Raw genomic sequence first — 12,332 nt, forward strand, 5'->3', positions numbered from 1 at the left:
TTTATATTATTGCTAAAATATACACTCTGAGAAATCGAATAATATAAAATTATATTTATAGAAATTTAAAATTTCTCTATCATTGCAAAAATAAAAATAAAACTATGCCATAAAAATATCAACTGATTTTACGATACAAATTTAATTACCAAATAAATAATTAATTAAAAAAAAAAAAAAAACTTCCCCCATTCTATATTAAACTTTAATAAAAATAAGCAAAAATTAATTATAATTCTCAAACAGTTAATTATATAAATTAAAAAAAAAAAAAATTCGAAATTGAGATTAAAAAATAATAAATCTATATTTATTATACTCGTAAAATAAAAAAAACAATAATTAATAATTAATCAAAACTATAATCTATCAAAAAAAAAAAAATATATATATATTTTTTTAAATCTTCTTCTTTTTGATATATATTTTTTTCTTGTTTTTTTCTTATCTTCACCATCAATGCAAAAAAATATTGCTAGACACCATATCAATTATTCTCCATGTCCACTTTTTTTTTTAATCAAAAATTCAGTTTTAGCATTTTGCGGTATGAAACGTGTGGTTCGGTTATACTCGGCACATCTCGGTCAATGAACTATTGTTGGTTGAAGCCAGTTGGTCCACTAGTTAAACTCCTCCCTCCTTATTTTTACCTCACGATATCAATGTATATATCCAATGGAAGAGCCAATGGATACCTCTTTCCTCTTTTCCTTCATTTCCCCTTCAACCCTTTTAATCTTTCTCCTAATCCCCTTTAATCATTTTTTTTTTTTCTTTTTTCTCCTCTCTATCTCTTTATAAATGTACACCTCAACAATCCACCTTCTCTTAACTTCAAGTATCTCTTCATCTTCTTTCTTTATTTTATTTTTTATACCTCTTTGCACATCATCGTCTTTATCACACTTGTGAACTTTTACTAACTTACTATTATTTATATATATATGTATGTACTCTCACTTATTTTCTTCATTGCGGGGGGTGGTAGGAGAAACTATTATTATTTTTATTATTTTTTAAATTGAAAAGAGGGGTTCCCACTCTTAAAAAATTTATATATATATCTATATGTATTATCTACCTTATTCCACTTCTCTCTCTCTTTCTCTTTTAATTTTTTCTCTCCTCCTCCTTACTCTTTTTTGATTACTTCTCCTTCTCTCTTTACTCCCCGCAACATCAAAATATTCAAACTCGTTGTCGTGCTCTGTACGGTGCTCTCGCGCGACTTGCAATGCCGTAATACGTTGAGCACCGATTTTACTTACCTCACAGGTAAGCAAGCCGGATCATTGTGAACAAAACACGCGTATAATAAATATCATAAAAATTAATTAATATATTAATTATTAAATATCACAAATACAATTTATATTTTACATTTTTTTATGTGAAGTTTTTTAATTAATTTATATTTTGTTAATTTTTTTATTAATTTTTAAAAATTTTTAAACTTTTATGCAAGTTTGTCGATGTGGTTATTTTTTTTTTTTTTGTCAGTTTTATTTAATTTTACAAGACACGTGGTTGTTAAGTGGTGATAATTTAAAGGATTGTTTTTTCAATTAATGAAGGTAAATTTTTTATTGAAAAATCATGTTTTTAACATGTTAATTTTTTAATGTAGTGGAAATTTAATTTATTTTTCTTTTTGGCTGCTTTTTTGTGATGTAAATTATTATTATTATTTAATGAAAAATGGATTGAGAAAAATTTGAGGGTTTTTAATAATTTATTTATCTGAGGGAAAGAATGTCAAGGACTGTCTCAATCAAGGTGAACAATTAAAATTAAATTAGAAAAATTGAGTAGTGATTAAATTTCAATTTTATTTTTTGCCTTTTGGGGATTTCCAAAAGTTTTGCTACGTACATTAGTTATTATCTTTTGTAAACTATTATTACATATCAGCTATTGGTAATTTTTTTCATCATCTTTTTTCAATGATAATTTTAAAATGTCTTAATTTTGAATTTATATTAACAAGAATTAAAAAATAAAAACTCATTCTTACAAGTCTTAAATTAACAAGACAAATGCAATGGTTTTTTGACAGAGTGATGGAACGCGGAACTTGTGTTTCAACAAACGACAAATGATACTTTACTAATTTAAACTACCAACAAAATTAAACCAAACTTTTAACATCTACAAATTAAATTGTCTAAAAACTTTCTATAATAAATAAATCTAATATAAATAAATGGCTTCACTCTCAAAAAAATCTTTAAAGTAAAATTAATTTTTTGGCTTTTTTTTTCGGAGTAAAAGTTTAACGAAAAATATAAAATAAAATAAGTAAATTATGGCTGAACAAATATTCCTAAAATATATTCCAACTTTTGAATACACGAGACAAAATATCATTAAAAAAAAAAAAACTTACAAAAGAAAAAATAAAAAATCTCAACCACTGAGTATAAGAGGAGAAAAAAAAAAAAAAAAGGAACCTCCAAGAAGTCAACGTCCGAAGATTACGGCAATGACATTCACTTTTTCTCACTTCTTTTTCTGTCTTTATCCAACTACTATCCACAATTTTTTTTTAACGAAAAAAAAATATATAAATAATAATAATAATATAAACAAAAAGTTGCCAAAAAGAAAAATTACGAATCTTTATATTAATTTTTTTTTACCTCCATCATAATTTTATTTTCCAGAATATGAATACAAGTGATATAAAAAAATAAACTTTAAAAGTGTAAAAATCAAAGCTCAAATAAAGTGTTATAAATAATTGAATAAATTTTTTTAATATAAAAAACGAGTGATATTAGTTTAACAAAAAAAAAAAATTTATATTTTCAGAAAAAAAGTATTTAAATTGTTTAAAAAAAAAGTGATTAAGAATGTTCAATTGATAGTAATAGTTTAGAAAAAAAAAAAAATAATAATGAATGTATTTAAAATTGATCAGTCGTTGACGACTGGACTTTGTAGTACAACACCAGACACACTGACATCAGATGCATCATTTGATGCAGGAAATGAATTTAATCTTAGTTATTTTGATGGTCCTGAGGATAATAGTACACAAGGATTTAGTGATCCTGGTTCAGTTGGTAGTGCAAGTGTATCACCACCTCCTGGTACACCAGGAAATATAACTGTTAATTCAACAAATAATAATTTACAACATATACAAGTGACCACTGGTATCGCCATTAAGCAAGGTTCGTTTCTTCTTCTTTTTTTTTTATTAATTGATTTATTTCTTTTCCTCTCAAGAGATTATTATAATTATAACTTGGGATATATTTTTAATTTTTCAATCCTCAATACCTAATTTCTTTTTTTTTTTTTTAAATATGTATAATGATTTTCCTGGTTAGATAAATATCCAAGTTCAAGGTCTTGAAATTCTTTTTTTTTTTTATTTAGTTTGTTTTGATTTGAATTTAACTTTTTTTTTTAATTTATTTTTATCGTAACCTATTAAAATCATAAGGAAGAGAACTATCAATCTTTGAATGTGGTATTCGATAACGAAACAATACGTTATCATGGCACGTGTGATTTTTTTTTTTTTTTTTTTCTATATCGGTTGGGGATTTCCAAATTTAACCTAGTCAAAATTAATGCGTAATTTTCATTTGTCGGAATAACCCAATAGCATGCTGACCAAGTTATTTATTTATATTTTTTTTTATTATTTTTTATCAATAAGTTTTTAAGTTATCAATGTCGTCGAACTCGTTGTTTTTTTTTTTTTTTTTTTTCTCTTTCATTATATTATTTTAGAAAAAAACGTGTATAGCTCAAATTAGGTTGATAAAATGGAAGTAAATTTTAAATAACTTTTTCATAAATTAAAAATAAACATAATTAAAAAATTTAATGATATATTATTTTGTTATCTTTGTAAACATGTAAAATTAATTATTACATTATTAAATTCGGTAACTTTGAATTATTTGACAGAATAAAAAAATTTTTTTTTCAAATTTATATTGCTAATTGAATTTAATTTAAGTAAATTGTTATATTTTAAATTTACCAACTTATATAAATTAAACGAAAATTTAAAACGTTAAATTTCAATTTAAAAAGTTAATTTTTAAAATGTGTATTTTTAATTTTAATTTTACAACGACAAATTTAAAAGTACAAACATTGATAAGCTACTAATTATTTATAAAAACAAAAACTTATTTATTTATTTATTCATGTTTATAAATATAATTTTATATTTCCACTGAAAATATTCTATAATATTATATATTCACAAAACCTACTATTTCGTAAAAAGATTTTTTGGTATCCATTTTGCCAAAGTCTGGAATTTTTTTTTTTTTTTCTTAATATACATAATAATAATAAAAAAAAAAAAAAGAATCTGATCGAAATCTCGTCTTTGAATACAAATATGCGTCGGGTCAAGGCCCGATGATCAGTTTCCACTGTGCAAAATTCCGTCACCTACAAAATCAATGATTTTATATTCCATGTCGTTTTTTTTTTTGCATTTTATTTGAGCTCTTTTTTGGCAGACAAACAACCTCGAGTAAACACAAAAAAAAAAAAAAAGGAAATATATTTTTTGAATCACTAAATTGTCTGTGGGTTTAGATTTCATGTCTGACAAAAAAAAAAAAAGAATAAGGATACAAGACAAATATTATATAACACAATAAAAAGTCACCAATACTGTCTAATAATCAAACAATAATCAATAATAAAAAATAGGTCAAAAAATAATAATTAAATCATAAATTAAAAAAAAAAACAAGTTTTCATTTAAACAGGTTGTTTGGTTATTTAAAAAAAATTAATAATGAAAAAATAAAATTTCAAAATTCAAACAAAAAAAAAAAGTGTAATAAAAAAATATAAAAAAATATTCAAGATAGATAAAGGAACCGGTTGATTTGATTTTCTATATATTCTTTATATAATGATGCGTATAGTAGATTCAGTATATATACACAGGTATATATATTTTTTTTTATAGACATACACAAGTTTCATGACTCATGACTCAAACCAGGTACATTGCACTCAATGAAAAACATTGTCTACAACTTTACAAAACATTTTTTTAATTTGATTTTTTATAAATATTTTATTTAATCTATTTTTTTATATAATCATTTATTTTGTATTAAATATATATTTAAAATAAATATATTGATTAATTTTATATTTATTTTTTCAATACACATTGTATATTATTTTTATAATTAGACCACTCAGTTTAATCGCTTTTATCTGATTTTAAATCAAACATTCAAAGAACTCAGAAAGAAAAATATTATAAAATGAAAAAAAAAAATAATAATATATATTTTTTGCCATTCATGTATCGAAACCTCGATTTTCGATGCATGCGTTCAGCCTCGAAAACGGCATATTCCGGAACTTCTCCTGTCGGCGTAGTTTTAGACACTGCGAAAATTCTATACACTCTCGGCGTGGTAGAGAACTGTGTAGAAAATTTTTCTACACACTTCGAAAATTTTGTGCACTCCCGGCGGTGGATTAGCACCGGGGAAATAACATTATTCAAGAGTCACGTTGGCTTGATATTTTATTGTCGTGTATGTGTTTGTGTGACGTATGTTCGTTGGTCCTAAGTCAATAGACCACATTATAATGAATTCAACTGATTAATGTCATTATTAAATTTTAATTTAATTAATTGTTATTATTAATTGATTATAATTATTAATTCAATTAAATATTGTTGTAAATTAAATTAATTATTATTATTATTAATTAAATTGATTATTATGATCAATTCAATTGAATATTATTATAAACTAAATTAATTATTATTTATTGAACTGATTAGTATTATTAATTAAATTGATTATCATTATTATTTATTGGATTGATTATTATTATTTATTAAATTGATTTTTATTGTTTATTAAATTAATTGATATTATTGATTAAATTAATTTTTATTTTTGATTTATATGATTATTATTATTGATTTAATTGATTATTATTGTTTATTAAATTGATTATTATTATTGATTTAATTAATTATTATTATTATTAATTTAATTGATTATTATTATTATTTATTGGATTGATTATTATCATTTTTTAAATTGATCTTTATTGTTTATTAAATTGATTATTGATATTAATTTAATTAATTATATTATTGATTTAATTGATTATTATTGTTTATTAAATTAATTGATATTATTGATTAAATTAATTTTTATTTTTAATTTAATTGATTATTATTATTGATTCAATTAATTATTATTATTAATTTAATTGATTATTAAAGTCACATGCATCAAAATCTCGGTTTCGAAACATTCATGGCAAAAAATAGTGTGTGTAACTCGGGCATAAAAATTGAGAATTGTGGATGTGTGTGTGCGCGCTGCGCGCGCACCCACTCATCCGCAATTCTCAATTTTCTGCCCTTGTTACACAAAATACTATTTTTTTGTTATTTAAAAAACTTTTTATTTTTTATCTAATATATATTTTTTAAAAATAAATAAAAAATAGTATATATATATATATATTTATGTTTTTTTTATAAATGTATGGTAATACGTGCAATGGAGGGTCATTGAACTCGAGTTGAGCCGAGGGTATATCATCGTTGAAGCGATGCTACTAATGCACTCACATATACACGCACAAATACAAACCGCACAATCAAAGATAAATGCATATATAAATGTGTGGAATGTAGTGATGGGAGTTAAAAGATTCATGTGTGACTTCATGATGTGAATATATATTTTTTTAATTTAATTTTTTTTTACCTTTTTTATACTCCTCTTTCTATTACCAAGTTGTAAAACAAAGTAGTTTTACAATCAAGTGCCAAATAACATTTGTAACTCATTAACATATTATATTTTATATAATTAAACTTTTTATTTTAATTCTAATATTTATTCATCACCAATTGAAATGGAAATTTACACATCAAAAAAAAAAAAAAAAAATACATTTATTTATTTCAAGATAAACCTGTTATACACTGCACTGAACCGTAAAAATTATATAAAATAATTATTTAATATTTTTAATTGAAAAGAAAAAGTTTAATTTTTTGAAAATTGCTTTTTTTTAAATAATACAAAAATACAATTTAATTATTGACAAAAAAAAAAAAAAAACAAACAAAGAAAAAACAATGAATTTAATTTTGTAAAAATAATATATATAACAATGAGTCAAGTACTTGAGTATGTTTATTTAATATTGCACTTGACGTGAATGCATTTATTGGCCAATAAATAAATTAATTAATAAATAAATATCCATACAAAGAAGAATAAAAAATAATATGTTACCAGCAGTTGTGTCTGACCACGATGGGCAATTTCTACTTAGTTACTTTTGAAATGAATTTAACGAGAGTGTATTGCATTTTTAATATACAAAAATATGTACATGTATATAATTTTATATATACAAAGAGAATAAATATATATATATATATACGCACGTGCGTAATGTACCAATGCAATAATAAGATTCATATATTGTGTTGGTGTGTGATCGAGGCCTCGACCTTGTCGACAACAGCTGGCTTGAGGGCCGTCTCTCTTTTCAACCGTTTAAAGACCTTGCCTTTGTGTCACGTGTATATTATCTGTATATATGTACATATACATTTATATTTAACAAATATATACATATGTTGAATATTGCATATTAACATTTATGTTCATCAAGCTGTGAGGCAGGTCAAAAATTACACAACAAATGTATAAAGTTAAAAATCTAATCGAAATTTTTTTTTTTCTATTAACAATTTAATTATTATTTATGATATTTATATACAGAGATAAGAGTTGGACAAATAAATTGATTCATTTGATTTTTATAAAAAATCTTAATTTGACAAAAATAAAATTAATTAATTAGCTGACTTTGAATTGCAAGGTTTTTTGTTTTTTGCTTATTTGACATAAATATGAAAATTATTTTATTGAAATATTGATTTATTTGTAGTAAATAAAATTTTATTTAAAATAATAAAATAAAATTTTAAAATCTATAATACAATGTATTTAAATAAATGATAAATGCTCAATTTATTTTTTCCATTATTTGATGTAAAAATAATCACAAATAATCATATTTTAAAATATTAAATTTATATTTTAATTAAATTTTTATTTCTCTATACAAATGTATAAAAATGTATAAAAATGATTTATTTTGCAGAATATATTTTTATATATACAAATATGAAATTTATTTTAATAAAAAATATATAACAATTGACTTTAAAAAATTTAAATTGTTATTTAATTTATTCATTTTGAGAAAGGCGGAAGGTGTATGTATACCATAACACATATAAAAATTTATAAAAGTGCAGTTGGTTTTATAAATTATAAAAAATATATACAACATAAGTTGAATAACAAGATTATCTTCTTTCTCAATTGAACCTTTACAGCTGCAGCATATACTCATTTATATAGTTTAATATATAAAAACATATTTCATATATATATATATATATTATTCATGTTTAAATCGATCGGTACATAAGTGAAAGTGTGCAGGAGCTGGTCCACAATCGTTTTCCTGTTGCACATAAATTACCTGCAACAATTTATATTGCATGAGAAACTTGCCTTTATATTATAACAAAAAAAAAAAAAAAAAAAAACCACCAACATAAATAAACACAAAATTTTAACAATTCATTAACAATAAAAATTATTTATTTATTCTAAACATCTCTAAAAATGATTGAAAAATACTTGAAACCAAAAAAATATATATTTCTATTTTATATTATTATTATTTCAATTTTTTAAAAACTAAACCCGCACCCATATAAATTATTCATTAAAAAAAAAAAATTAATAGAAAGATCTTATGTAATTGTAATAGGGCGCCACACGAGTTATGAATACACAATTGAAAGGTCTCTAACCCGCATATTTATATACCTATGTATTTATATAAATAATTTTTATATATATATATATACGTTAAAATCATGAGTGCAACTATCACTCGTAACACCACAACTATTGCGCGAACGCGGAAGAAGTCTATAAGTCTTTATATACCACGAGAAAACGCATTGAATTTACACGTAATCTTTATCTCATCTCTCTTTCCCTTTTTTCTAACTCCTCCTTCTCCTTCTCCTCCTCTTTTTTTTTACTGTAAAAATGATATTTTGATTTTTAATAATAATAATAATAATATTTTTTTTTATTTCATAATTGTTCAGTTGTTTATTTATCAAAATTAATAATATTTTCATATTTATTTTTTAATGTCAGTATAGTATATTTTTATTTATTTTTTTTTTTATTAAACTGACATGAAAAAAATGATAAAAAAATATAGAAAAATTATGCTGTCAATATAGTGAAATATTTTATCTCTTAAATAATTTTTTTTTATTGATAAATATGGTGAATTTATATTAACTTTTTGACAGACATATTATATGACCTGCCTCAATATATACCATCATCACTGAGATAATCCATTTAAGTTGAAAAAAATAAATAAAATAAAATGCGGAAAATGAGGAAAATATATATATGAGATGATGAAAAAAATAAAATAATAAAAAACGTTAGTAAACGACTTAACCCAGTAAGTAGAGGGGTCCTTTGCCTGGTCAGCCAAGAATAACTACAATCTGTTCCGCATTGCAATATTAGACTATCTAATTTTGGATGTGTTGCCTCCAGCTTTGCAATTGTCTCTCTTTTGCTCTCTTTCTTGATTATTATTATTATATTTTTTCAAAATTATATCTACTTTCTTTGCTTGTTTCTTGCACATGCACTTATTGTGTCCTACAAAATAATGCCCCGAAGTAAAAACATTATTTATTCATTTACTTTTTTTTTTTTTTTTTAATGACTTTGAGTCATTAGATTTTTGTTTTTTCTCATCAAAAATATTGCTACAAGTATCTATCTAATTTCTAAGGAAAAAAAATTATTTAACAAATTAATATTTTTAATTTTTTTTTTCACAAATTAAAAAATTTATCTAAAATACATTACATTTCCTTATAAATTATTAACTTTAAAAATATTTATTTCTTTAATTTTTATCATACATGATAAATAAACATAAAAAAAAAAAATTATCTTGTTAAAAAATAAAAACTGTCAAGTCATCGTGACTAAATTATAAATAAATAAATAAAAAGAAAAAAAAAATACCTTGATTATATACATGAAGCTAATGAGCTGATAAAACAAATAATCAATATTTCTATTGTTAATAATAATAAAAATAATAATAACATTTGTTTATATATGTAAAATAAATTGATATTTATTTGTTTTAAATTTGCAAATAAAAAAATTAATAATGCATAAATTAATAATAAATTGCACTTAGTATATTAAAGTGACAATAACCGTACAAAGTTATAACAACAGTAAATGATCCAATTGAATTGCTTCAGGCATTCTCACGATTTCGATCGGCTTTTCTCTGTCCTGTGGTAGAATAACGAGTATTCGTCGTGATGTGCAGCAGCTCACCGACAAAGAAACAACTGTCCCTTTTTACTCTTATTTATTTTTTATTTATTTTTTTTAACTCTTTTACCGCTTTCATTTATGTTCTCTCTCTCTCTTTTTCATTTTTTTTATTTAATTTAATTTTTTATTTATTTTTTTTTTTCATATATTTTATTTACCTTTTTCATTCTCAATTCTCATCTGTCGTGTCTTTTTCTCCAGGCATCGGACTCAACATGAGTACTCGCTTTCTTTGTTCACCCACTCTCAACTCTCTCAACACTCAACCTTTCTTTTCTAGTTTCATTTCGTTCTCATTTTTACATTTTTTTTTTTTTTTCTATTATTTTTTTTTTAAATAAACCTCGATTCAATTGCATATATATATATATATGGGTGTGGCGTCGTGTGAATCTATATGAAATGTCAAAGGTTAGATTTTATTTATTCAAGCAGTATTTAAATAATTATCCTTTTTTTAAAAAAACTTTTTTTATGACAATTATTACGTTTATTTTATTGTTATTTTTTCTTATGCATAGATTTAATTGTACGTTTTATTGTAATTGTGGATTTTTTTTTTCAATGTAAATTTAATTTATTTAATTTGGCGTGTTGTTTTAACAAATTGTCATATACAAGAGAAAATAATAAAAATTTCATAAAAATTAACAGTGATTGAGGTTGTAGAAAATTATTCTGCACAATAATTTTTATTGGGCTTTTTTTTCTCTGTGTAATTGTCAATTATTTATAAGGTTTTTTGTTTTTTCTTTCTTTTAATGTTGTGAGTTTAAAGAAAGTTTTCGTGTTGGGGCTGAGAGAAGTGTACAGGAAATCTTGGGGAGTTTAACATGAGCTTTTCCATCAACATTGAAGTTGTTGGAGTAATTTTATTTGTACTAATTATCTTGCGTTATATATATTTTCAACAAAGTATACATATGCGGGAAGAAAAAGTTTATTATTAAAAACAACAGAAAAGTAATTTAATAATTTAAAAAATGAATAAGAAAAAAGGAGATAAATAGAATGGGGTAAATTTTTCCTGGCTGGTTTTGAATCGATCCAACATTATGAGACAGCCAATTCTATAGTAAATTTACCACACCACTTAAAAGATATAAAAAAGATTCACTTTTTACCGAAGAAAATTAGAAAAAAAAAAAAAGCATGACATTTCGGAGTAAAACAAATATCCGGAGTAAGTAATTTTTTTTGTTGCTATTTATTTTTTTTTTTTTGTTGGGATAGATTTAAGTTTTGATTTTACAAATTGTTTTTTACAACAATATACTCGATAAATAATTTTAAAATACTTAGCATTATAAACAACAGATAATTGTTTATAAAAATTTTAAAGTTATTAATTTTCTTTCTGTTATTCTTATTGATGTATCAACTCAAATTTTTTTTTTTACAACTTAGTACAAATTATTTCGAGTTTATTGCACATGTATTTTAATGCCAATTCGATTTAACAAAAATGTCACTTTTAATCTCTTAATTACCTTCTTAATTTTTTAGGTAAAAACTAAAAATAAATTGCCGTCCAAAATATAGTACGAATTTAGAAATTTTAAAAAAGTATTTTCGCATATTTGCGAATCATGTTCACAAGTGCATTTCGAGATATAATAAATAATAATATCTAATTTTTAAAAAATTCTATTTATCACAACATTAAAAATATATAATTTTCTTTGAGAAACTACCCCTTATAATACATCAAGATTATTTTTTCTTTTCAACTTGATTATGCATAAGGTAGTTTGTTTATTATATACATTAAAAATTGTACATTTTTACAAGATTATTTCAAACCCTTATTTGAATATTCTTCGAATGTCATAACAATTTCTTCTTAATCTGCATTGCATG

At 22.6% G+C, this 12,332-nt stretch overlaps 2 protein-coding genes across 2 annotated transcripts in view; both read left to right on the top strand.

The window, feature by feature from the left end:
- LOC122851227 (probable deoxyhypusine synthase) overlaps positions 1-12,332 on the top strand; it is a 42,011-nt gene that overhangs the window by 6,921 nt on the left and 22,758 nt on the right. The gene's annotated exons all lie outside the window — the stretch shown is intronic.
- Positions 2,710-12,332, top strand: part of LOC122860426 (ecdysone-induced protein 78C-like) — a 40,597-nt gene continuing 30,974 nt past the window's right edge. The window contains exon 1 of the mRNA XM_044164243.1: positions 2,710-3,179. Within this exon, the coding sequence (XP_044020178.1) occupies positions 2,900-3,179 (280 nt within the window). The 5' untranslated portion in view covers positions 2,710-2,899. The remainder of the gene's footprint in view (positions 3,180-12,332) is intronic.

Source organism: Aphidius gifuensis, linkage group LG1 (assembly GCF_014905175.1).
Source record: "Aphidius gifuensis isolate YNYX2018 linkage group LG1, ASM1490517v1, whole genome shotgun sequence".
Classification (NCBI taxonomy): Eukaryota; Metazoa; Arthropoda; class Insecta; order Hymenoptera; family Braconidae; genus Aphidius; species Aphidius gifuensis.